This window comes from Punctularia strigosozonata (assembly GCF_000264995.1).
Source record: "Punctularia strigosozonata HHB-11173 SS5 unplaced genomic scaffold PUNSTscaffold_4, whole genome shotgun sequence".
Classification (NCBI taxonomy): Eukaryota; Fungi; Basidiomycota; class Agaricomycetes; order Corticiales; family Punctulariaceae; genus Punctularia; species Punctularia strigosozonata.
Window position 1 is genome coordinate 2,324,127 of NW_006767436.1, and position 24,832 is coordinate 2,348,958.

At 55.3% G+C, this 24,832-nt stretch overlaps 9 protein-coding genes across 9 annotated transcripts; 6 read left to right on the forward strand and 3 right to left on the reverse strand.

Annotated features, from left to right (window-relative positions):
- Positions 1 to 83: 83 nt before the first annotated feature.
- PUNSTDRAFT_100987 (Creatinase/aminopeptidase) lies at positions 84 to 1,603 on the reverse strand (the record flags this gene model as incomplete). The annotated part of the gene is made up of 8 exons (XM_007382476.1): positions 1,151 to 1,603; positions 941 to 1,089; positions 786 to 885; positions 531 to 735; positions 417 to 466; positions 306 to 364; positions 235 to 241; positions 84 to 197 (listed from the first exon to the last, which is right to left on the reverse strand). Exons 1-8 carry the CDS (start codon positions 1,592 to 1,594, stop codon positions 84 to 86), a joined length of 1,128 nt encoding a protein of 375 aa, XP_007382538.1. The 5' UTR covers positions 1,595 to 1,603.
- Positions 1,604 to 1,728: 125 nt separating this feature from the next.
- PUNSTDRAFT_100990 (TPR-like protein) lies at positions 1,729 to 4,570 on the forward strand (the record flags this gene model as incomplete). Its single annotated transcript, XM_007382477.1, has 2 exons — positions 1,729 to 3,686; positions 3,821 to 4,570. The coding sequence occupies exons 1-2, from the start codon at positions 1,776 to 1,778 to the stop codon at positions 4,568 to 4,570; spliced, it is 2,661 nt and encodes an 886-aa protein (XP_007382539.1). The 5' UTR covers positions 1,729 to 1,775.
- Positions 4,571 to 4,700: 130 nt separating this feature from the next.
- Positions 4,701 to 5,993, forward strand: PUNSTDRAFT_142893 (uncharacterized protein). Its single transcript, XM_007382478.1, has 5 exons — positions 4,701 to 4,940; positions 4,992 to 5,217; positions 5,267 to 5,409; positions 5,472 to 5,592; positions 5,679 to 5,993. The coding sequence occupies exons 1-5, from the start codon at positions 4,769 to 4,771 to the stop codon at positions 5,869 to 5,871; spliced, it is 855 nt and encodes a 284-aa protein (XP_007382540.1). The 5' UTR covers positions 4,701 to 4,768; the 3' UTR covers positions 5,872 to 5,993.
- A 47-nt stretch (positions 5,994 to 6,040) lies between these two features.
- On the reverse strand, positions 6,041 to 10,752 carry PUNSTDRAFT_65776 (P-loop containing nucleoside triphosphate hydrolase protein; the record flags this gene model as incomplete). The annotated part of the gene is given in 21 exon segments (XM_007382479.1): positions 6,041 to 6,376; positions 6,444 to 6,574; positions 6,588 to 6,705; positions 6,761 to 6,966; positions 7,007 to 7,126; positions 7,181 to 7,331; positions 7,383 to 7,507; positions 7,566 to 7,638; positions 7,697 to 7,839; positions 7,895 to 8,099; positions 8,150 to 8,248; positions 8,298 to 8,450; positions 8,500 to 8,719; positions 8,856 to 9,097; positions 9,154 to 9,265; positions 9,320 to 9,465; positions 9,520 to 9,624; positions 9,676 to 9,829; positions 9,878 to 10,065; positions 10,159 to 10,324; positions 10,388 to 10,752. 21 exon segments carry the CDS (start codon positions 10,750 to 10,752, stop codon positions 6,041 to 6,043), a joined length of 3,558 nt encoding a protein of 1,185 aa, XP_007382541.1.
- Positions 10,753 to 11,189: 437 nt separating this feature from the next.
- Positions 11,190 to 13,321, reverse strand: PUNSTDRAFT_51600 (aspartate-semialdehyde dehydrogenase). The gene is made up of 5 exons (XM_007382480.1): positions 13,008 to 13,321; positions 11,875 to 12,959; positions 11,478 to 11,820; positions 11,381 to 11,421; positions 11,190 to 11,327 (listed from the first exon to the last, which is right to left on the reverse strand). The coding sequence occupies exons 1-2, from the start codon at positions 13,291 to 13,293 to the stop codon at positions 12,130 to 12,132; spliced, it is 1,116 nt and encodes a 371-aa protein (XP_007382542.1). The 5' UTR covers positions 13,294 to 13,321; the 3' UTR covers positions 11,190 to 11,327; positions 11,381 to 11,421; positions 11,478 to 11,820; positions 11,875 to 12,129.
- Positions 13,322 to 13,460: 139 nt separating this feature from the next.
- Positions 13,461 to 14,242, forward strand: PUNSTDRAFT_51601 (uncharacterized protein). Its single transcript, XM_007382481.1, has 3 exons — positions 13,461 to 13,794; positions 13,849 to 13,860; positions 13,917 to 14,242. The coding sequence occupies exons 1-3, from the start codon at positions 13,485 to 13,487 to the stop codon at positions 13,925 to 13,927; spliced, it is 333 nt and encodes a 110-aa protein (XP_007382543.1). The 5' UTR covers positions 13,461 to 13,484; the 3' UTR covers positions 13,928 to 14,242.
- A 433-nt stretch (positions 14,243 to 14,675) lies between these two features.
- PUNSTDRAFT_142896 (uncharacterized protein) lies at positions 14,676 to 15,652 on the forward strand (the record flags this gene model as incomplete). The annotated part of the gene is made up of 5 exons (XM_007382482.1): positions 14,676 to 14,764; positions 14,821 to 14,827; positions 14,878 to 15,077; positions 15,130 to 15,196; positions 15,252 to 15,652. 5 exons carry the CDS (start codon positions 14,676 to 14,678, stop codon positions 15,444 to 15,446), a joined length of 558 nt encoding a protein of 185 aa, XP_007382544.1. The 3' UTR covers positions 15,447 to 15,652.
- A 2,244-nt stretch (positions 15,653 to 17,896) lies between these two features.
- PUNSTDRAFT_85547 (uncharacterized protein) lies at positions 17,897 to 18,826 on the forward strand. Its single transcript, XM_007382483.1, has 4 exons — positions 17,897 to 18,116; positions 18,179 to 18,371; positions 18,428 to 18,473; positions 18,526 to 18,826. The coding sequence occupies exons 1-2, from the start codon at positions 17,952 to 17,954 to the stop codon at positions 18,359 to 18,361; spliced, it is 348 nt and encodes a 115-aa protein (XP_007382545.1). The 5' UTR covers positions 17,897 to 17,951; the 3' UTR covers positions 18,362 to 18,371; positions 18,428 to 18,473; positions 18,526 to 18,826.
- A 174-nt stretch (positions 18,827 to 19,000) lies between these two features.
- On the forward strand, positions 19,001 to 23,556 carry PUNSTDRAFT_142897 (uncharacterized protein; the record flags this gene model as incomplete). Its single annotated transcript, XM_007382484.1, has 9 exons — positions 19,001 to 19,126; positions 19,231 to 20,731; positions 20,782 to 21,263; positions 21,314 to 21,433; positions 21,481 to 21,776; positions 21,827 to 22,280; positions 22,329 to 22,524; positions 22,572 to 22,972; positions 23,049 to 23,556. 9 exons carry the CDS (start codon positions 19,001 to 19,003, stop codon positions 23,454 to 23,456), a joined length of 3,984 nt encoding a protein of 1,327 aa, XP_007382546.1. The 3' UTR covers positions 23,457 to 23,556.
- Positions 23,557 to 24,832: the final 1,276 nt, after the last annotated feature.

Sequence of the window (24,832 nt, forward strand, 5' to 3'; positions counted from 1 at the left end):
TAGTTGCTCTGTACCCGTTTTATGTCGGACCCGCCTGACGAGTCCATGTTGCCGTGCACGAAGATGTCTTGCCCGTGGGAACCTCATGGATTTGGCCAGCGCGTCAGGACATCCGCTCCTGTCTCTGTGATGAGGACCATATGCTCGAATTGGGCACTTCTTGCGCAGTTCTGGTGATTTCGTGGAGAATTAGCAAGCTAATTTGAGATTATGACAGGGGAAAGGACTCGCCACAGTTGAACTGTAAGGGAGGATCCAAACACGAGTCATCAGCGCTTACAACGACCGGTTGGGACGATCCTTACGTTGTCCACCCGTCCGGCCACATGAATGCCTCTGTGTTCGTACCTTGTATCAGGCATGGCTGCGGCGACACGTCAACCGTTGGTTCGGGTGGGGCAGCGCTCCTGACGCACCTCTATGGTGAAGCATTGTCCGGGAAGCATCACGCCCGGCTCCTCATTGACTATCGTCGCGACGCCGGTGTCAAATAATGCGGCATGTCTGGACGAGACCATGAGGCGGCTCACCGGTGTGGTGTATCCACGGTGGCCGATGGAAAACGGAACCGATACCGTGCCCGGTGAACATCTGGCTGATTGAGTACCCGCGTCGACGAGCGACGTCGTCTATGGCGCGTCCGATGGCCTTGTATGGCACATGCGGTCCACAGACAGATATGCCCGCATGAAGGGCATCTAGAGAGGTCTTGACGAGGTTGCGGCCCTTGTCGTCCTAAAACGTGCTGTAAGTATACGCAGAGACCACAGGACCGGATCACGCACGACATCGCCAACGAGGAAAGTGCGAGAGGTGTCGCCGTGCATTCCATTCTTGTACACCGTGATGTCGATGTTGATGATATCGCCATTCTCAAGCTCTCGGCTGCATTTGGCGATGAGAACGGTCGGGGATGTGCATCGAGAAAGATATAACCCACTCGTCGGGTATGCCATGCGCGATAATGTTGTTCACGCTCGTGCAACAGGACTTGGGGAAGCCAGAGTATGTCAAAGGGGATGGGTACGCGCCCTGCGACAGAATGTATTCGTGCACTCTGGCGTCGATCTCGGCCGTGGTGACGCCTACCTACGACTCGCCCGTTTAACCCCTGCGATACGAGTTGCAGAGGCGCACGCATCGCATTCACCTCTACCAGGCTTCCGGCCCAGTCTAGAACTTTCGCAGCCAGCGCTGCCGACTCTCTTAGCCTCCTCGCGTCGTCGCCGTGTAGGTCCATCCTCCCGTGGCCCTGGTACGTGACTTGGCGTGGGTTGTTCACGTATGGAGGGATGGAACTGGGTGGCAGAGCAAGCGGAGGGGTGGGCTTGGGAGCGTTGTGCACGTCCCAATTGTAAGGCTCCGGAGGAAATACCACTGAGAAAGATCCAAAGTCTTCGGCCGCCAGGGAGTCTATGTCGTCGAACTCCGGGTCGTGTACGAGCTTGCGCGGAGGGGCGGGCGACGAGGAGACGAGGCGTGCATGCTGAGGCCGGCGGATAAGGGACTTTGCAGTAGCCTTGGGAGATGCGAGCGACGGAGCGCAGTGGGTTGTTGCGAGTCGGCGGCACCGCTGGAGGATCGCTCTCTGCATCTCGAGGGCGGGTGTTCAACAAGCTCAAGCCCTAACCCGAGGATGGGGGCACAAACGAATCGTGCATGGCACCGCCACCACAATCGCATCCTGTGGCAAATCTTCAGCATGCATCAGCCGAGCTTGCTGCTGAACAATCCACAAGCCTGCCCGTCTCAGGGCTGTCGCAGGACAGAGCGAGATGTTGCCGGCTGAAGAAGCGTTGCTGACCGGACGATGGTCTTCGGACAAGGAGAAAAGCGATCGTTCGACTACCGGCGCTGCCCTTGCCAAACTCGTGGTCGAAGGCGCTTTCCGTGAAGCCCTCACATCTGACGCCGCAAAATCCGTCTTGAAGGTCCCTCATGACTCTCATCTCAGCAATCCAATGTCTACCTGGTTTTCTGCCACCTCGGTCAACGCTGATGACGAGCTTCTACGACTCTCTGTCGCGGTTGCCTGCCTACACGCCTTCGTACAAGTCAATTGGACAGGCCCCGATCTGTCCATTCGTCCCACCGGTGTCCTAAACATCAGCGAGCGCATAGGAGAGGATGCTCTCAACCGCCTCGCCATAATGGAGCTGGCATATAGCGGCGAACCGGCGTATCATCTTGCGCAAGACGCGACGTTCCTCCGAATAGCCCAGATCCTGCTTGACTTTCCCTTCCAACACTGCGAGAGTGCCCCTTGGTGGCGCCTCCGCGCGTTCAACGTACACGAACAGGTTCTCGACGAGGCCGTTGCCCCCCCACCCTCCATTTCCTCCAACGTCAAAGAGCTCCTCCCCAACATCGCCGATCCGGATCTAAAAGCGCGCCTGCTTCTCGAACACGGTTTATTGCAACACCATTGCGCGAACGATCGTGATGCAGCAGATCGTTTCGTCGAAGCCGCGCAATCGACTGGAATGGAGTACGAGCTCACAGGTGCACTGGGAAAACGTACCAAGTTCCAGCAGATGGACGTCACGCAGCTGATCCTCCTCGCTGAAAGCCGAAAGCGAACTGACGCCCCCGAGCCCAACTCATCCACTGTATCCGAACCAAACGGCTCCTCATCCGGCACCGCACACGACCACATGCCGGAGACGCTCGCGCTCAACGACGACACCCTCCTCGAACACACCCAATTCACCGCCTCTCACTCCGCCGCCTCGAGCTCACGCCTCGCGCACCTTGATCCCGCAAACCAGCCCGCGCTCGACCCACTGGACCAGTGCATCCTCCTTTCCCTGTGCCTCAACGTCCGCAACACCTCCCCCGCGCACGGTCTCACGCAGGAGCAGATGGCACCTTACGTAGCCCGCGTGATCTCGCATCCTCGCAATTGGTCTGTGCACACTATGGCGCTCCTGCTCCGTTCGCGGCTTGAGAGCGGACGAACGCGGTTGGTTGAGCGCTCCGTGCTTCAGCTGCAGGCGCTCGTCGATCAGATGCCGACCACGGACGCGCCGTTGAGCGAGCGCCTGCTTTACTTTCACGATATCCCGCTTCCGTCCAAGTGGGAGCTAGAGCGTGAGCTGGCGACGCGGTTCCTCGAGCTTGGCGTCGTGCGTTCCGCGCTTGAGATATTTGAACGGCTAGAGATGTGGGAGGAGGTGGTCAAATGCTGGCAGGCGATGGAGCGCCACGACAAAGCAATCAAGATCGTGCGAGACTTGCTCGAGGGTAGGAAGGCGGAGGCCGACGTGGTCTTGGCAAGGAGCAAGGAGGGCACGTCGGGGACGAAGAGACAAGCCATGGATTCCGCTAGGGAGGCCAAGTTGTGGTGCATCCTCGGGGACCTCGAACCTGATCGTGCCGAAGAACATTACATGAAAGCATGGACGGTCTCTGGTGAGACCTCTGGTCGGGCGATGAGGTCGCTCGGCGGGTACCACTTTGCCCGAGCCCGCTTTGCAGAGGCTGTGTCGTGCTTGAAACGCGCGGTCAAGATCAACCCACTCCTCTCCCGCTCCTGGTTCGTTCTTGGCTGTGCGTGCGTCAGGCTGGAGGACTGGGAAGGTGCACGGGAGGCCTTCACGCGTTGTGTCTCCATCGACGACGAAGACTCGGAGAGCTGGAATAATCTGGCGAGCGTGTACCTCCGCATGGGCGAAATAGGGAAAAAGGTCGATGTTGACGAAGAAGACGACGAGGAAAATGTAGGCCGTTCTGAAATCGTGCGCCTTTCACGGACTGAAGTACCTCCCAGCTTGCATCCCAGGTTAACGATATCACTGTTACTTCGAAGGAGGGTAACGAGAAAGCGCATGTCTCTGTACCCTTTGCCAACAAACAACTTGCTTTCCGCGCGCTCCAGCAGGGCGTCAAGCGCAGCTACGACAATTGGCGGATGTGGAACAACTATATGATCGTCGCCGTCGATGTCGGCGAGCTCTCCGAAGCCTGTCGCGCTCTTGGGAGAGTTATCGAGGAGAGGTCGTCTCGGTCCCAGAATGAGAGTGACGGCGCCTACGCCGAGTCGTACGTGGACGAAGACGTGCTGGACCGTCTGGTCGATGCCGTTACCCGTGCGCCAGCTAATCCCGACGACGCAGTGGAAGGCGAGGGCACAGCGCGCGACGCCGCGCTGAACCCGAACGAGGGCCACGGCCTTTACAAGCGCGTGCTCGACCTCTTCGACCGGATTGTCCTCCCCCGTGTCTCTTCCCCGCGAGTCTTTCGCGCCTACGCTCGGCTCCTCACCTGGCAATCGCATTGGGTGGACGCGCTCAAGGCGTACATGGACGCGTACCGATGCGGCGTTGCGGGCACGTGGGAACGCGGCGAGGAGGATTTGCGAAAGTGGCGCGAAGCCGTGAGCGAGGTCGAGGAGATTGTCGACGTGCTCCGCAATTTTGGGCCGAGGGCGGAGGAGGGGCTGAACTGGCGGTCGCAGGCGAGGAGCGTTGTTAGGACGTTCATGGGCAAAACGAAGGACTTCGAGGACCAGCCTGAGTGGCAGCAGCTGGTGGACCTGCAGGAGGAGCTTAAGAAAGCCTCAGATTCTTGAGCCTGTTGGACATCCACGCGTTTCGCTGACATGAGTGTATCTCACCTGTATGTATGTATCCATGATATACAGAAGATCATTTTGCACGCGCTTTCCCACGCCCTAGTCCTCTGTGTTGCGTTCCAGCATACTTGCATCCGGGTTTCCCAGCTCTTCAAGCTTCAGGGTGCGACGCTCCGACTTTGCGTCTTGGAAAGCATGTCTTCTACAGACGCAGGATCTTCAAAAAGGACCGCAGAAGAGGATGTCATGAGAGCCTCCGTATTCCAGCGGCTTCATCCGCGCGCATACCTCGAGCGCTTTCTCGCAGAGGGCATTCGACCTGACGGACGCGATCCGGGCGCGTTTCGCGATGTGACCATTAATGTGGGTACGTCGCACCCGGCGATACTGCGCATCCTGGAACCAATAAACTGTTCAGGCTCGATTTCGACGGCGGATGGCTCGGCACTCGTCCGCCTCGGCGACACTACCATCGTTTGCGGTGTCAAAGCCGAGATCGCTGAGCCGGATCTAAACTCGCCTTCAGCCGGTTTCCTCGTTCCTAATATAGACTTGCCTGCCATTTGCTCGCCCAAATTCAAGCCTGGCCCACCGAGCGAGGAGGCACAAGTTCTTTCAGAAAAGTTTAACGATATACTGACCCTGTGAGTTCGCGTGTCGCACACCGAACGATGCTGATACATGACGTTCCAGCTCTGGCTTGTTACCGCTAGAGTCGCTATGCATACATCCAGGGAAATCTTGTTGGGTGCTCTACGTGGACGCCACATGTATAAACTACGATGGAAATGCTTTCGATGCGGCGCTTATAGCGATGGTCTCCGCCTTAAAAGACAGTCAGTGTCTGTTCCCCTGATCAATACTGGTCCTGTTTCGGCGATGCTGACGGAGATTGCAGCTTCTTTACCGAAGGCATCGTATGACGAAGATTCCGGTCGGACGACTTGCTCTCGTTCAGAAGCGATGCCGCTTCCTCTCAGGCAGCCGCCCGTCCCAGTTTCCTTCGGCCTTTTCAACTCGTGCGTATATGCATTCACACGTGTCGTGTTTCTTTTGCCAATTTCATCATGCGATCTTCATCGGATGCTGCATTCACTGCTCACAGGAACCATCTTCTGGCCGATCCCACATCTTTCGAAGAACCATTACTGGATACCACCATCACTGTCATACACAATGACATCGGAGAACTGGTTAACGTCACACAGCTTGGCTTAGCTAGCGACAGTATACTCAGCAGCTGTATCGATGCTGCTAAAGCGCGGAGTAAAGCTTTGTGCGATCAAATATACGCATGACCAAGGATGAGATCGACCGCAGGGTATATTACACCAGTGGTAGGAATGAGAGGTAGGCCATACTACTCTAAGATAGAGCATTGCGTATACTACAATAGACTCTAAGCGCGAATACGATATGCATTAAATTAAACAGGAATCTGCGATGACGAGACGAGTGTAATAGATTCTAGACGGCGCTCCTCCCCTGCTGGCCCCTCTTCGACACGAACCCCTCAATCATGTTCATCATATTGCCCAGACCTTGCGTTTCCGGTAACCACTCCCCGTTGTTAACGCAAAGAACCTTCATCAATTTGTGGTAGCGAAGCCCTGCAAGCAGCTTCGGTGTGATCAAGAAGTACTGCGCGGCGTCTGGGCGGCAGGTGGTCTCCACCATCTGATTGTGGACCATCTTCTCGTTCCGTGCGTCCATGCCTTGGTTTATCTCGTCAACGAGGGAGAAGGGCGCGCGAGCTTCCTCGGTCAGGGAAAGGAGGTAAAGAATAGTCGTCAGGGAGCGTTCCTAACCAAGTCACAATTTGTGGTGTGAGCTGTGACCACTTAACCCGAAGAGACGGAAGGGAACGTACACCACCAGATTGCCGCTGTGCAGTGAGCAGTTGTAACTTCTCATTGTCACGGAACTTGACCAGGATGTCAATAGCCCACTTGGAGTAGTCATCGTCCGGCGTGACCTTCACTTCGCCAGCGCAACCGATGCCTGCAACCGCCACCGTGATATAGGTATCCGTGTGAGGGATGAGAAATTGCAATGTACGTACGATCGAAGGCAGCCGAGAATTTCTTGCCAATGCTGGCCACGAGCCGCTGTAGTGCAGGTTCCCAGCTTTCCTAGAGATCCGCAGTTCATTAGCGCCGCTGCAAACGTGCAACGATGGTAGCATACACGGGCGTGCTTGATGTCTCGCTCGAGCTTCGTTGCCTGCTTCTCTTTCTGCTCGATGATTTTCGAGAGGCTCTCGATCTCTTTCTTGCGTCTCTCGTATTGATCAACGATACCGGGGTTGGTGGTGACGTAGAGCTCCAGCTGAGCATTTTGCGTGTCCAGTTCCTGGAGAACTTCCTCGCACGTCTTTCGTTGGGCAGCCTGTTCTATGTTAGCAAATGGCTAACCGAGAAGAGGTCCTATGACTGACATTCTCGTAGACGGCAAATTGCCCTCGTAGTTCGTCATCGGCTTCGTCGAGCTTTCGACGACTGAAGTCCAGCCTCTCCTTGGACACCCGTTTAGCGGCCTCGTATGCCATATTGGCTGTGGACATATCTCATATCGTGAATCGAACCCAACATCCACAATTGCACTAACCTTCGTTGTACGCATTTTGGGTATGTTTCAGCTCCTGGTCCTTCTCGCTGATCATCTCGGACAGCGCGGCAAGGTTTGCACCAATTTGTATATATTCCAGCCCAAGGCGCGTGGCTTCGGTTTGCTCCTGATTCGCCGCGCGCACATATTTCTGTAACTGGGTCAGCGATCGACTTGCAAAATAGTGCTGCATCGAACGTACGATGTACTCCTTGACCAGTCGGACCCGATTCTTGGTAACCCGCATGAGCCTTTTCCTCAGATCGGCGCGCTTATCGTCCATGCTGGGTTGCTCGAGCAGCTCTGCAAGCCTGCCTTCCTGGATGGCTGCGTTTAAATGTTGGTCAGTAGGTTTATCACTAACCACTTAGGATGTATCGCCAACCTTTCATTTTCTTGTTCCTCTCCAGACGACTTTGAGCTTCGAGAATGGCCCTCTTGCGCTTGGTGAGGTCGTCCTGCGATCCACGCCTCATCAACGGATCGTGCTTATCGGTATCAGAATAGAGAACTCACGAGCTTCTTTTGCAAAGCCGCCATCTGCATGCGGATCTCTCGTTCCTCTTCTGTAAGCTTAGCTGTTTTCTTCTCGACCTCTTTCAAAGCCTCCTGTGCCATCTGGATTCGCTCCTCAAGACCACGTTTAATCGCCGGGTCAACTGTTGCCGATCAGTATGAGCGATACACTCTTTCTCGATGATGTGATAAACGCACCCGCAGCAATCACCAGATTTCGAGCATCCCTGACCTCACGGGTCATGTTTTGCGCTGCACGTTTACCGTAACGAGATCGCGAAACCTGATTCATGGTCCTGCCGATGACATAGTTTGCTCCGCCGCTGCCGCCACCAGGAAGAATCCTCGCAGCCGCTTCCATGGCCGCTTTAGAGTCGACTTTGCTAGGATCGAGCGCGATGGCCTTCGATCGAGAATGAGACGTTGCCAAGCACCGAGATTGTGCGATCATACCATGCGATGAAGGTTGAGTTCCTTCTTGAGATACCACAGCATTCCGTCTGGGCATTGTATCTTGTCCAATGCATAGCAGTCGAAGTTCAACTGCGAAAGCTAGAACAACCATAAGAGCATTGCCTTAGGTGAGTACCACAAATATTACCTCTTCGGGGCTCATCGGAGGGGGCGCCAGTGTACCCTCATCCTTTGGTCGGAACCAAACACTAATGCGTGCCCGGCGGCCGAGTGCCTCGGTCGTATCGTTGATGAAATGGTTAAGAGTCCGCATATCCTCTTCGCATTGGCACACGAATGTCTTAGGCAGTTTGAGCGTCCATGCGGTAGAGCATCGAGAGCTGGCGCACCTGCAGCTGCATGTTTGAGAAGTTCGCCTCGATGGCATGTACAAATCGCGTGTCGGGAACAGTGACGTTCATATATGCCGGCTCCAACACCTCCAACTTGAACTTGTCCTGGTTGTTTCTCAACCATCTTACAGCATCTGCACAATCTCTGTTCCACTTTTCGAGGGTTTTCAACTTGACATGAGCTTGATTATCCAGCTCTTGTAGACTAAAGGATGGGCTCGTGAACTCCATGAGGTTGTATAGCAAAATGGAGCTCACCGCTTGAAGGCGTCGGTCCTGTCCGCTTGGTGAGTACCCGCCTCGCGAGAGTGGACGGCCTGCCGATCTTGCAAATCGGCATGTTTCGCTTTGACCGCAGTAGTATCTTGGGTGACAGCCCGCTGCGCATCCAGTCAGAGAGTTGACGTCTGCTGAGATCGATCATGCGCACTATCTGTTCTTGGATTGCGTCCATATCCTCGACCTCTGGAGGATTATCGATGGACTGCTGAAGGTGGCGGATTTGCTTTTCCAAATCCTGTATTTTCTTTACGCGAGCCTTCTCCTCTCTTTTCAAGGAGGAGAGTTCTTGTTGGATGTTTTCCGCCTCTTCACCCTGGTCAGAAAAAGCTCATGAGAGCAATCATAAAGCAGATGCATGTCAACGCGCACAAGCTTCTCATTTTCGTCCCACTTCTTGCCCATCTCTTTGAACTGCTTTTGAACCTTCTTCTTCTGCTCATCTCGTTCCTTGCCATACTGGTTGTACTGCTTCGTCAGTTCCCTAGGTGGTAGTTCAGGTGACAGCACGGGCAAGAGGGGAAGCGCGGCTACATACGCCTTGAATGCGTTTGCAGGCTTATGCTTATCTGAAAGAGTCTTCAACTTGTTGTGGAGTGCCCGTTGAACATCTTTCGCTGCCAAGTATGCCTCCTTCGCCTCAATGTACTGGACGAATGGCAGCAAAAGCTCGAGCAATCTGATCTGCCGTTGACTATGAGTTTCTGCATGCGAACGTGAGAACGTTCGATGACCAACGTTTTTTTCGATCTCCTTGCGCTGGTGATATCTTTCTACTTGCGATTCGAGGGCGAGATTGCGCTCCTCCATCGTCTTAAGATGCTCCTTGTCCGCTTTCAGATCCTGCGCCGTTGAACCTTAGCAGTAAGTCACGGCATGCCGGCACACACAAACCTCCTGAAGTAGAGAAAGATCCTTCCCGGCTTGTATGAGAGTGTCGTGCCACGCCGTGAGTCTCTCGTCGCCGGCACAACGTTCCGTCTCGCGCAGCAGCTGCTGAGGCGACATACGGGCGAACTCGGACACTCGGTCTTGCGGTAAGAAAGAACTGTCTTCTGTCAGTGAAGGGCCTTGCAGATGACAGAGAGAACATTACCAGAGGTTGCCAACTTGAATGTTCAGCTCCGCTATACGTTCGCTCACTTCCTTTCCGGTGGCGCTTACACCGTTGAGTGTGAAGCTACTACTCTTGGATTTCGCTTTAAGATTTCTGCGAATGACGATGTTGTCTTCGCCAGGCGGGGCTCGGAGTTCAATCTCGATATAGCCCTCTGTATGGCCGTTCTTGACGAACGCGCCAATCTCCGTTGCCCGTCCAAGTACCTTATTAACAATGTAAGTATAGAAATGGGATCAACTATAGACTGTGTCACGTACACTCGGGGGGAAATTCAAGCCGAGGCAAAGGGCGCAGGCTATGCTACTCTTGCCGGTGCCATTGGGCCCAAAAATCATGTTCAGATATGGTCCAGGGTGGAACTCCACGAAGTCGTATGTCACAAAATTGTGGAGTTTAACGCGTACGATCGAGCCCGGGATGTACCTGTGTTGTACAACCATGCCTCGAAATCACACGTCAATTCTAGAGTAAAGCGATTCCACATACCCGTCCTCGCGTCGAGGGAGCGTGACGCGACGCGGTTTGACCTCCACTTTCTCGAGTTTCGTCTCGGACGCGTCGCCCTCCTCGCTTACGCGCGCGCGTTTGCGGCTCCGTGGAGACTCGTCCTCATCTTCATCTTCCGGAATGTCACCTACGTAGTCTTCAGTGCGCTGTGTCAGACTGCCGTCATCTGCCGGGTCCCCATTGCTATCCTGCTCGTCAAGATCGCGTCTACTCGGCTGGGCGGTCTTCTTCTCGGACTTGACCTTCTCCGCCTTGACCTGCGTCAAGGGTGGTGCTGAGTTTTCTTTGAGTGAGTCGCTGTCCTTTGCTGCCGATGACTGGCCCCTGCGCGAACCCCGAGCCATATCCAAGGTCGATAACGCTTTGAGGATGGAAGGGAACAGAAAGAGGGGGTGGCTTATTGCACCCGGTCACATGTCTTTCACGTCTCACCTGCGCGTCTAATTTCTGCGCGTGCCGAGCGCTTCTTACTGTGCCTTTGTGCTGAACCCGTTCTGCACTCTATACATACGCCTTGCCATCACACAAGACATGAGAAACCGCCGCAGTACCGCTCATGACCTGGCTAGCTTGCGCTTACATCCAGATGGGACCCGCGTTGCGTCCAGGGAACCTGAGGCCTCGGGACTGAAGCTGGACCGCCGAAGGAAGAGCGGAAGGTGGAAGAATTCCACGAAAGATTTGAACGGCAACTGGATCGCTCAAGACGCTGGAGGATCTGGACTGGTGAAAATCTATGAATCCACGGAGCCTGAGCAGGAAGATGCTACAGAACATAAGTCCGCCTATCATGGAACTGGATGGCGACACTTACCCCGGTCGGACGATACAGTCGTCTCCGAGGGTCTCTCATCACCCGAGCGCACGACGAGCAAGCGACGTAAAGTCAACCCCGTTCCCCCCTTCGTGAACGCCACAGGCACGGTTTTACTATTATTGTTATGGCAAGTGTGCGTACTGAACTCGTCACAGCGGAGCACCACTTTGTTCGCCCCGACATTATGCCTTCGTCGGTATGTCTACAGTAATCGTGCTAGAAAAAGAGTCTTAGACTGTCGCCACCCGCCAGGATTTACTCAAATGCATACTGCATCTTGCATCCCGTCATTACGCGATGCAGGGTCAGCTGTCTGGCCGCTCCAGACGAAGTCGCCAATCGCACAATATATCAGAGGTGTCTGTTCAGAAAGCACGATCTATATCCGACGGCGACGATGACAACAGCAGTTCCATCGCGAGTCCAAGCGACCAGGACTCTGCACGAGAATTTTCCGATGCAGAAGATGAAACGGAAGATGAACTTCCGGATGAAAAGGCGGAAGGCGTAGGGGCTGACAATGCGCCGCAGCGAGACGCGGTGGTCAGGCGAGATATGTATAGGCGCCTAGATGGCTCGTCGCTGGTGGCAATCGGTAATGCGCCCTTTTCCGCACCGGGTGGGGATGAAATTTGATGCTTGCGATTAGGATTGTTACTACAAACACATATAATCAAGTTGACGGAAGGGATGATCCCTGAAGGCTGGGAGGATGAGATGGCGGCCGAAGGTGATCGACATAAGATAGGTGGTAGGAAGAGAAAAAGGCATAACATCTCAATCAGTAATCACGAAGGTCATGCTGGGGTCCCGTAGCGCCATGTGTAAGTATCCAATTCGCGCAACGTCCGACAATTCGCGCGCGCTGATTGTACGTGTATGTTTGTTTCATAGAATGGAAAGTCTAAACCTGAACAATGCCTTTCACTATCGCCAGCTCGGCGTTAATAATACTGCTAGTGGCTGCCCCAATGCAAACGTTGTTCGCCAGGACAACGAACTTGATGTCCAGGACACGGCATTGCCTCACGCGGCCTACCATAACGCTCGAACCTTGCTGGTAATCGCGGTCCAAGCGAGGCTGAGGTCTATCCGGCTCCTCGTGGACAAAAATTGTTCTCCTCGGTGCCGACGGGCAACCTAAGGCCTGGGCTTCCGTCGTGTAAGCGGAGAGCGCCTCCCGGACCTGCTGTGGGCTCGGCGGGGGTCGACGCGCGAAACGCACAGAGACACATTCCGTGTGGCCATCAACGACCGGAACGCGATTGCAAGACGCCGAGACGCGAAGAGGATGGCGGGAGTGCATGTCGAACGATTTGAGGCCGCTTTCATCGTCTGCCTCCGCTATGCCGCCAAGGATCTTGAGGGTCTCCCATTCTATCTTCTCTTCCTCTCCGGAAATGTATGGGACGACATTGTCCACTATATCCATTCCGGAGACGCCAGGGTAGCCAGCGCCGGAGATAGCCTGCATGGTCGTGATCATGCATGACTCGATGGGCCCGAAGGCCTTTTCGAGCGCTGCAAGGGGAATGACGAAGCCGGTCGTAGAGCAGTTGGCGTTCGTGAGGATGAACCCCCGCTTGAGCGCCGGCGCGTGCAAGGCACGCTGTTGTTGGATCATCGACAGGTGAGAGGGATTGACGAGGGGGACGATGAGCGGCACATGTGGGTCGCGACGGAAGTTCTTCGAGTTGGAGAACACTGCGAGCTCAGCAGCGCGGAAGGCGGCCTCTGTGCGGTGTTAGCTAGTATATCCCCACTTCGGCCGATGTGACTGACCGATGTCTCCCGCAACGTCCGAGTCCAAGCCAGAAAAGATCACCGCGCATTCGGCAAAGTGTTCAGCTTTGCATTCTTGGACAACCATTTCGCGCACGGCTGAAGGTATGGGCGTAGTCTGCTTCCAGTTGACAGCCCGAGCATATTGCTTTCCGGCCGATCTTGAGGAGGCACCAAGGGCATGAATCACGAAGAACGGGTGCACGGCGAGGAGAGCGATGAAGCGCTGGCCGACCATCCCGGTCGCGCCCAGCACGCCCACTTTGACTTTCTTATCGGGAAGCATGTCGTCGGCCTCGTCGACGTCGACGCACTCGGCGGGTAGAAAGGAGATCTGACAAAATCGGTTCAGCCATGAAGATGGGTCTGCATCGTCCTATCGTGGGAAAGAAATTGGTCACGCGAGCGCTACGGGCGACTTGGCTTGTCGACAACGCTCTGCTCGCCGTTCCTCACGACGTCGGCGCCACCTGAAGGATGGCCACCCCGGCCGACCAACTCGCCCAGCAACGAATTTACGCCCCGAATGTCATCCACAACAGCGCCCTGAGCAACGTCAAGTTCATCTCCTTTTGCTTCGCTGGAGCCGTTGCCGGCACCCTCGGCCTCGAGAACTGGGCTGGGTTTGGCCTTTTCCTCGCCTCCACGCTGTTCACCTCGGCTTGCATCTACACCATCAACTGTCGGGGGAAGCCGAAGAAGTATATCCCAGGTGGTGTGATGGAGATGATCAACCCTGGGCAGGAAAACCTGTTCTCCTTCCTATTGCTATGGACGCTGTTTTACGGTTAGTGCATCTTACGTTTGCGATCTTGCGATTGCTGACAGCCGATTGCGACAGCCATCGTGCATGGTGAGTACTTCCTGCCTTGTGCCAGACCTCTGGTTGACATTGTTGTCCACCACAAGTATACGATTGAACACGCTGCCGCGTCGGCGCGTCATCATCGATGAATGCGTCGCCTCCTGGACCACCTGTTCGACTGTATGTCGGACGTATCTTTGACGCTCACGGCCTCGTTTGCGCCTTATCCGCATCCTGTGGTACGGTTACGTTCTCACAGACTCCGGGCATCGCACATCGCATGAGCGCGTCTGCGCCACGAGGCGTGAGGGGGCGGGCATACTAGGGGTTCAGATGCACATCCGCGCCAATGGACTTGCATGTGTCAAGAGTATTTGTATTGCACGATAATACATCGCGTCTCCGGACAGAAGCCTACGGCGAACCTGAATCTCCCGTTGCTTTCCGCTAGTTGGGTCCATTTCCAGTGCTTGACAACTGATTCCCCGGCCATTCAGTCAGCAAACCCTCCCGGTGGTGGGGACGGGCCGTGCTGCGAGCCGACGAGCGCCCGGCAGGAACCTGTGAGACTGGCGAATGCACCGTGTCGCATCGTACGGAAGACGCATTGACTTCATCGCCGCGGTCAACTCCGACTCCGGAGAGGGCCACATGTCGGTGCCTGAGTAGACCCGGGCCACCACGTGGCGGACACGCGGGCGCCTTCGCCTCTCAAGCACCAATGCTGTGCACCTCCTCGGTTCTCACCCAAATCGGCTCGCCTTGTTCTGAGCGGTTAAAACGGCACACGATGGCGGTCCGAGATCATCCACAGCACTCCGCCCATTTTTATCCCGTCCACCGATCCCTCGTCTGCCGCTACCATGTCCGGCAGCTACGTCTTGATCCAGTTTGGCAACGATCCGTTCAACCTGCGGTTTGAGGACCTCGAAGGTCGGCCCGCGTTCGCTATGTGAGCTACCAGCGTTACAGCATGCTCGCCACTTCTGACACGTCTCGAGAAAACAGATGTCAGGTATAGATCTTGCCGTCGTAGCGTCATGCCCGCGCTCAACGGATTGGCAGCTTGATTTACAGGCGCCCAACGCCATTGTCAAGGTCGCCAGAGAGCCGTCATGGAGCCAACATCATCCGGAGGTTATGGGCCCCAGCAACGCTTTCCTGTACTTCGGTCCTTCTAAGACACCGGGATACTTGGCATATGGAAATGACCCGACCACTCACCCCATGGTTTCTGCACTGAAGCAAAAGAAGGATACCAGCAAGTGCGGACGTCGCCTGTTTCCCGATCACCGCCGTGCCTGATATCTCGCACAGCTCACGATATTTTCACGCACAAAACGGCAAAGAATTCAAATGGAGGCTGGGGCCACAACGAATGGAGGTACGTGGTTTTGCTCGCTGTCTCCGACGATCTATAACGACTTCGAATCGTACAGTGCCTTAGCGGTAGCACCATCGTCGCCGTCTGGGAAACGGGATCGCTGTCGAGCGGCATCGACTCACGAATGACGATTAAACAAGCAGGTCTACCGACCGTTACGGAGATCATGACTACTTTTGCCCTGAATCGTATAGCCCAGGCGCTGAATTGGCCTGTGGCATTGCAGAGAATCGGCAACACGAGCCCTTGATCGGCCTTGCATCTCTTCTCCCGTTTCTCTCTGTAGCATAGACTCTTGACTCATTCGACCTTCTCCCGGTCATGTCCGCATTGGCTGGCGTATTACTATCTCTCCCTCGCTCCCTCCTTCAATCATGTACCACCAACGCACGGCTCAAACACCACGTCTTGTCTCCCAGTCGTTCAACGCTATCACGTTACTATTGTATCTCTCCCAGATTATGAGCATTTGGCTAGAGTGAATTGACACATTTCAAGCAACTCCACGAACTAAGCGATCATTGACCACCTGCGGTATACTCTGTGCGACTATTGCGACGGATCATGTACGTGATCTGATGATAATACATCATCGAGATTACTTCGCGTATGCCTTCCGAAGCCCTCCGCAGTTGCCAGGGCTAAACAATAATCGATCATATCGGAAACCTGACCGCACCATCGTGCCGATGTATATAGAATCCGAATGTTCCGTACCTCAGGGTCTGCCGGAGTTATCCCTGAAGACTCAACAAAATATGTAAGCGCGGAGCTCACATCCTTGTAACTGCATCCAATACCTGCAGCCACCGCCCAGGTAATCCGTGGATGTAGAAATCAAAGGCACATCGGCAGTGCAACAAACTCTGAAGCTGACAGACAAAGTTCCAAATTTGCACAGGCTGTAGCGATTACCTCGTGGACGATGACCCGCGACTAAACGAGTCATTCTTTGGCACGTTCATGCGCAGAGAATAGATCCCGGAACATCCCATTATTGCACGGTTATTTTCTTGCAAGCCGACGGAGAAGAGCGAGAGTGCGCGCCCTCCTCGTGGACCGAACGAACCGGTCTGCAATGCAATCATGTGGGCTTGCCGATGCGGCTATAATCAAGGAGTCAAGACCACGCAGGCATGCGATAACCCGAGGAATCGTGAGAGCGTAAAGAAGCAGTATTGTTGCGGAGCGATCACCCGACGTGCGTTTCCGGACGTGAACGCACGTTTCAGGGGGAGAGTGCAGAAGCCGAAATCAATATCGAAGGCGTTGCGAAGGCACCTCAGGCCCCAGAGAGACGCGAGGGACAGTTGCGAAGAACTGAACTAATGGAGGAAACGAAGTAACGTCACGATACCGGAGTATCCTGATCGTCCATCTGATAGTAGTCGGCGTCGAAGGACACAGGAAGAGCTCTGTATTCACTGCAACCTGTACGCGCCGATGTATTGCCGCAGCCGTGACCACCTTGTCGGTGTGGGGAGGCACAACTGCATAGGAATTGATACTACTATCAGTCCAGACGAGAGCACCACACGATCGCGCGGCTTGCTCGAGATACAGTCATCCAGTCCTGCAAATCAAAGCAGAATGGTGAATGGAGATACGGTGACGTCAGCAGAATTGTAAGCAATCAAGAAAATCACCGATACGTTCAGCATGTCGTCTTACCTCATGACATCCCAGCGCTAGCATCTCTGTCCTAGCACTTTAGAAGGTTGACTCGTGGTAGCTGTGTGTAGCGTCCGATGACAGAGCAGCGAGCGACCAGACCCAGGATCGCAAACGTAGGTCGTGCGCGCAGTGCGCTGCACGAACTATGTCTAGATCGGAGGCTTCGATATTAGTATAACTCGTGCAGGAGGGAACGGTCGCACGCAGTGCCGCTGTAAAACGCTGGGCCCGCAGCGACCCTGCAAACGCGACCACGCACGAGGGCCTTATTAGTATCAAACCGGTACCGCTTCAAGAGACCGTGGCATGATAGCAGATACATGTGCCGTATATCGAGGCCTCGAAGCACCTGAATGATGAGAGTATTCCTCCCGTCTGCCTCGACGCCGAGAACGGGCGTCTTCCTTTCGTGATCGCCCTTTGGCTTGATCAGCTGGGATAAGCTCGGCGAATTATGCACAATTACGTATGTCCAACATCCGGACGCCACGTCCAAGGGTCATCGCTGCAGCGTAGTTGTTCGGCCTGTCAATAGAGCAAATATGAGCACTGGAGACCGACTGAGTACGTATGAATCATACATTCAAAGACGTTCTTCTGACGCGGCGAGATAAGCCTTCTAGAGTGGGTGATGCATCACCACAGCTTGAAACAACGTTGCAATGTCACAGCTATATGAGTAGAACCGAAAAAAGGCGACGAGGCTGACGAAGGCATCTCAAAATGCAGACAACGATGTTGATTTCCACGACGTTCGGCATACCACATTGGCTTCTGCCCACATCATTGCGTCGAAACAGCCTGAAGGGGCGAGGCTATACGGAGAAGCCAGAGTACGAGTTGTAAGTACGTATGTTTTCGATGTGGTGGACATACGAAAGAGGTAAGAAACCAACCGGCCCGACTCGGCCGTGCAGCGCGTCAATAATGACAGCGTGATCCACGAGCGCCGAGCAAGCCTGCCCTGCAGCTGCGGCTCTGCGCCGCTGAGCCTCAGCTTGTTTCTTTCGTCTAAGGACCAGCATAGTCGCGATCCCTGCCTTGTTCTCTGCTCGCTGTAGTGGCTCAGCCGACACTGTGGATGATGCTCGTGCGGCTTTCGGGCAGCCTATTGAGGGCTGCTCCTCAGCGAGGCATGCAAGCCCGGAGGACTAGCACCTCCACCAAGTCAGCGCATGCCCAGTGGTACGCGGAGACCGTGCCGGCCATGCTCCCCGTCGCGTTGTTGGGCTCGGCAGTCTATCTGGCGAGCCACCTTGCTTCCCTCCCTGGTCGCTATTCTGAAGGTCTCGCGCTCATCACCCTTAGGGTCTACAACTGGCCCAGGTTTCGCTGGCCGCGGACAAGGAAGCGGAAGAGCTCAGGGCACGGGTAACAACGCTGGAAGCAGAGATTGAATCGTTGAAAGAAGAGAGAAATCGCCAGTCGCGCCTGACCACTGTGGCAGGCTCTGGTTCCTCACTCAGACCTTGGTATACGTGGTGGTTCTGACGAGAAGAAGGTCAGCTTATGGAACGCATTTCAGAACGTTCACTTCTGAAGTGCCCTCCGCATCAGGTTTCCGCAACCTTCACAAGCTAAGCGTACGGCATCTGAGGCAGAGGTGAATCTCCTCCATCTCCGTACCAGTATCTCGATTTCATTCCGCCATGCAGACCTGCCTTTCTACGGCCACAAGAAGGTGAAAATATTGTTGCCACGGCGAAACGCACCGGCATCAGATCATGAGGAAGGTTTTGAATCTGGACGTCCTCCGGTTTCATGAACGTCTGCGATCGCACGTCCATATCCGCCGTACCCCGTTCTGTGCCATTGTTCGCCACTTCAGTATGGGTAGCGTTTGGCCTGCTCATCTCAGACGGCTAGAGAGCACTATGAATGCGCATGCGGGGATAGGCAGTAGATAGCATACGTGAATGCAGCGCCGTTTTGTGATTCTCGGGTGGGGTCACTCCGGAAATAGCGTGGGAAAGCAGCATGCGTGGGCGTCATGCCGGAAATACGTTCTCAGCGCATGGTACACGGATAACTTTGTCTCTCAGCACCCGCCATATACCCTGCGCTCGTCGTCGCCGCCGACATCGAGACGCCTAATATCGATCCGGGTGGACGAGACCGGCGCCAGCAAGCATGGTCGAGTACGTCTACGCACTACATGACTTCCAGCCGGAACATGAAGACGAACTCCCGTTCCGCGCGGGAGAGCGCATCGAGGTGATCGAGAAAGATGATATGTACGGCGACGGATGGTGGCAGGTAAGTTTCTCCGGCGTTGTATAACGCCCTGCGCGCAGAGCAAGGGTGGACACCTCCTCACCCTCCCAAGGATGACATTCTCACTTGGTTCGTTTTTCGGTCAGGGTCGCAACTTATCCGGAAGACTCGGTTTGTTCCCTCAATCGTACACCACCCCTGCAGCACCTCTCGCGCAGACCGAGCCAACCCCAGCCCCCTCCTCTACGGTTGAGCCATCGCCTGCCGAGCAAGCGGCAGCGGCTGCGACCGTTCACTTGAACAACAGCAGCATCCGGCAAGTCGGCACCCAACTACACCCCGTGGACGAAGAGCCAGAGCCACCGTCTGCCACCACCGTCGACGCGAATCCAACAGCGTCGCCTTCGCCCTCTCCCTATTCCCAGCCCTCCGCATCGCCCTTCTCCCAGCCTACCACATCACCTTTCTCCCAACCCTCTCCCAGCGCTAACGATGCCTACGACGGTTACGCGGACTCGGAAGCCTCGCAATCCCGTCCCTGGCTGCATGGCGAGGCCGACGATACCAGTCCGGTCGAACAGAATGGGCGAGTGATGCGGGAAACGATGACGGATGTTCAGAAGGCGATCGAGCAGCTTGGCCGAGGACACGGGCCTATGGACAGCCGCTCCTTCAGTTTTGCCAGCTCTCGGGAGGATTATACCGACCGCGGAAGCGAGACCGAGGGCAGCGAGTTCGACCCGGATGCCGAGACGGAGGGTGACGACGAGGGTACCGGGTGGCATAAGGAGGCACGCCAGAAGCTTGCCGAGAAGGCTCGCAAAGCGGCGCTGAGGAAGGAGAGGGAGAGTCGGACGATGAGCGTCGCCGTGCGCATGATCAGCCCCCCCATTGACGTGGAGATGAGTGACGAGAGTGAGGAGGAGGACGAGGGGCACACCGCCCATCACCGTCTCAATTTGGTGGAGTCGCCTTCTGACGGGCGTCCCTTCGGTCATCAACGCTCCCACAGCGTCATTGCTGAAGAAAGCGGAGAGGACGAAGGTCAGTCGGCCACCGTGTTGCCGAAAAACGAGGGTACCCCGGAGCCCACGGCAACGGCGACCCAGACGACATTCCCGACTATCTATCCACCACCGCAAGCGAGCGCGCCGGTACAGAAACGTCTCAGCGCCATCTACCCCGAAGTCGAACAGCTAGGAGGTCACTCAAGCGAGACTTTTACAACCGCAACCCCAGGAAATTCTATTCCTACACCGGTGACACCCGTGTCTGGCCCTTCCGAGGTTGCCCAAGAGGCGGCACCTCCAGCCAAAGCTGAAGAGATGCAGAAACCGTCAAGCCCACCCGTAGAGCCCGCACCGCCGGTTACAATGCCTACCCCCTTACCCTCGGTATCGTCTGTCTCGCGAGACTTTGCTATGGGCCTTCCTTCCCCCGCTGCGTCAGCTGCTTCCAACAGGTTGCAGCAGCAGCAGCAAACAATAGCGCCGATGCCAACGCTCAAGACTGGGCCCTCAGAGTTGGCTCCTCCGACCGACACCGTAAAATCACCTACGTCCCATCCTTCGGAATGGACTGTTGAGGAGGTGGTCGAGTGGCTGAAGTCAAAGGGCTTTGACCAATCCGTCTGTGACAAGTTCGTTGGTGAGCGCAAAACTGTTGCGTGGTCGCATGAGGTGCTCAACTTTGTGCAGAGCAAGAAATAACAGGAGATGTACTTCTCGAACTAACCGTCGAGGTTCTGAAGATGGAAATCGGGATCGCACAGTTCGGGAAGCGCGTCAGGATCGCGAATGCGATCGCGGACCTGCGACGCCCGCCTTCTGTCTCCTCAGACCCCGACACGACGTTGGCCCCATCTCAATCGCATTCTATCGCGGACAGTGGCCTCAGCCCGTCGTCCGGCACGTTCGCACAGACGCCGGTCTCTTTGGGCCGGTATTCCGTCCAGTCATCCTCTCACTCGGCAGGCAATCGCTCTGCTCGCTCGATTGTCAGCCCTGAAAGCCCAGGTCAATCCACCGACATGACACTGGGTGGCAGTCCCGTCGTAGTGGACCGTCAGGGCCACGCCAGGAAGGAGAGCGATTTAGGTAGCGGCCATAGTATACGTTGGATTACGGACACGGAACGCAATCGTGACTCGGATCAACTGCTCGCCGTCAACGGCCGAACGGTTTGTCAAGTCAGGATCTTTCACGTTCACCTGACCAAATTTTCCACTAGAAGGGTCGACCGACTCAACTCTCCTTGTCACCGAGCGATAGCGCACTTGGGGCGAAGGCAGTCGCTCATCAAAATATCCCCGAGGAAAGAGGGGAGGATGAACACGGGGTAGCGAGCGAGGTAGGTGTTAGCAGATGGAACCCTCACACGTCTAACGTCCTCGTCAGACTGAAGCACATCAGACCGAGAAGAGCAAGAGGAGACGGTTCTTCGGACGTTCCGCAGAGTCCACCCTGAGCGCGGTCGACGACAGACCATCGTCCAAGCGCAACTCTGCGGATGCCAATGGCGGATCTATTCGCGATTCGGCGACCGAAGTTGACAGCGTCCATAGTATGTCCAGGCACGGCAAGAAGAAGAGCTTTGATGGCACTCCGAAAAGCCATGACCGACTGAGCATCTTCGGGAGTCCGTTCAGTGGCGGGCTTGGCAAAACCAGAAAGCCGGCACCTCGTTACTCCGTGTAAGTCCTGGAAGTTCGTCAGTGTATGCATTTCTAACGTTTCGATGAAGCGCGATGGACAACGCAGACTTGCCGTCCGAAAAGTCATCGAGGAGTCTGTCGCGCCTAGTTGGTTCAAAGCGTGGTAGCGGTCGGCCAGGTACTTCCGATGGTTCGCCAGCGAACAGCCCGACCAAGACTAAAGAGGGCGCTGGAGAGATGGGCGAGAAAACGGAGAAACCGTTGAAACCGCTATCTCCGTCGGCGGTAGCGGACATCAAACCCAAGGATCCTGCGCTCCTGAGGAAGCGCACGTCTTCAGCAGCGGAGGTTCCTCGGGTCAAAAAGGAAGACGGCGGAAACCTGGGCGCTCTTAAGTCTGGACAGAACATTCTCGAGCAAATTGGCACCCCTGATCATTATGGCTGGATGCGCAAGCGCGGTGATCGGTATAACTCGTGGAAGCTGCGATACTTCGTACTCAAGGGGCCCCATCTATACATACTACGCAGCAACAGCAAGACAGTGCGTGGTTGGTTCTTCCTGTTGGATGTCACTGATGCTCGTCTTTAGGAGACGAAGATCAAGGGTTATATCAACATTCAAGGGTATAAGGTCATAGCAGACGAGAACGTCGACCCAGGACGTTACGGGTTCCGGATCGAACATGACACAGACAAGACGCATTACTTCAGTTCGGAGGAGCAGCTCGTCATCCGAGAATGGATGAAATCCTTCATGAAGGCTACTATCTCAAGAGACTACAACAGTAGGTGTCCGTTCATCGGAGTGACGCTTGATTAATCTACGCTGTAGAACCTGTCGTTTCGTCCGTGAACATCCCGACCATCCCATTGGCTGTGGCACAAACTATGAACCCAGCGCCCCGCCCACCTTCGCCCACGGCGCGAGATGCCACGCAGAAAGCGCTGCGGCGGGAGAACACCAATCAGCTCTCGAGTCGCGACGCCAGGGTCCTTATGGGTCTGCCCTCTGAGACAGCTGATGTCGATCCTGTCCCTGAGCGTACTCGCCTCGAGTCTGTCTTCACAAGCCCTTCGATCCCTGTTACAGCTAAAGCCGAGGGCGAATCCTCGTCGCGCAAGTCTAGCACGTCGCTCCGGCAGACGCCGTCCGTTCCTTCCACCCCAAGAGCGGCCGCTCCTCCAAGACCTTCTCGTGAGATGCGACGTATCAGCTCCACACAATCCGAAATTGTAGGCATCCCCGTTATTACGTTTTTGGGCCGAATCTAAACGTTGTTCTGTGTTGTGTTTGGTGAATCTTCTCTAGACTGTTGCTTCGGGCATCGATTCCGACCTGATAATCTGGGCAAACTCGCACCTTCCTCGGGCGTTGAAGATAACCGGCACCACCGAACCCCTCTGCGGCGGTCTCACGCTGCTTCGACTCGCAGAGCACATTAAGGGAAGGCCAGCGTCCCCTCCCGTTCTGGACTCCGCCTTCCCCAGTGGGCCGAACGACGACAAACTAGACGGCTTATTCCGTCTTTTCGACTTCCTGCTGGACAACGACGTGAAGATGGGCAGTGTCAGCATTAACGACGTGCGACAGGGTAAGAGGGACAAGCTGATTCAGCTGTTGAAGGCCCTGAGGGCTTGGGAGGACAAGAAAAAGGCGTTGGCGGCTTCTTTGGAGAAGATCCCTACCATGCAACAAGGGCCGATTGTGCTGTGGTAAAATACGATGCCTCATTTACGCATACTCACGGACATCTAGCATGTAGCTTTCCTCATTACCTATCACGGAGGTTTCTTGATATTGTCTATATGGACATATTGCAGGATACCGCGCGATGCACAAGACATGAATGTGAATTGGAGTGCCACAAAATCGACGAGGCGCCTGTTCGCGGTATCGGTATGCTGAGGAGGTCCCTCTGCGACGTGGATGGACAACGTCAAAACAGCGGATGCATATACCCTTCGCTACTTTCTCGGTCCATCCTGTATCATGCCGTTTCGTTTAGGGTCGACCTTAAGTTCTAATCGCTTGGCACCCCGTCGCTGCGTCGAGCTTAACCTGGAATCATACTCTCACAACCTTCCTCCATATGGAGCGGCAGGCCACGGGTGCTCGCGGTGGGATTTCCGCAGTCGCTCAGAGCATTTGGGCCAGCACCCTCGATGTCATGAAATATCAGGGGAGCGAGCGTGTGGTTCGGTTCGGCTCGGCTCTCTCGCAACAGGTGGAGCAGTGTCCATTCGCTTTCTCTAGTGGCCCGAGTATCGCTCGCAGACGTCGGCGGGCGCGAAGGCTAACATCACGCCCTTCGCGGTGGTCTATCTTGGCTTAACATCATAAGGCCTCGAGCATGGGCTCTGTGCAACAGAACGTCAGCTAAGTTGAAACGAGTATCCAGTGGAGCATGCACATGTTGCGTTGTTCTTGGTTCGTCATCGAGCACATTGTCACAGGCAATGAGGAGAGTATGCATCGCTCGAGTGCAATGCTTCTAGTGAAGACAAATCTTAGAGGTTTCTGGATGCTGTACGGCCATGGGGTGTCCATGGTTACCTCATGTTAAGTTGGAACGCCGAGTAACAGGTACGCCCACACCTCGGTCAGGGCCTCGGAGAGCTAGACGTGGAAAAAGCCTATGAAACTTCTGGCTCTTAACATCTCGCCATTTCCGCTGTCTATGAGATGATATACCTCGCCTGATATCCGGATGCTACGAGTTTCACCCATCACCCTTGTTGACGCGTCCTTTGCATCCACCCCGGGAACGCGCGTGATTGAACTGGCCAACTCAGAGGTCTGCCGGAAGTCACGGCTATGTAGGTCACAACGTTGCGAGAGCCACCTGGCACAAGGGTATGCACATTGCCGAGGCATTTCTGCTGCCGGTATAAGGATACAGCTTGATCTGAGCCTGCTCCGGCATTGCTGATATCGTTTCCAAAGTACCAACCGCGGACCTGGGGGGCCTCACGGACAGGATCTGAGATACGTCTTGTATAAGCATTGCACCACAGGATTTGGCGTTTCTGAACCATTGGGCCGAAGGATTACTTGCCGCCATGTCACCGTCCAGCTCCGTCACGGATGCGATG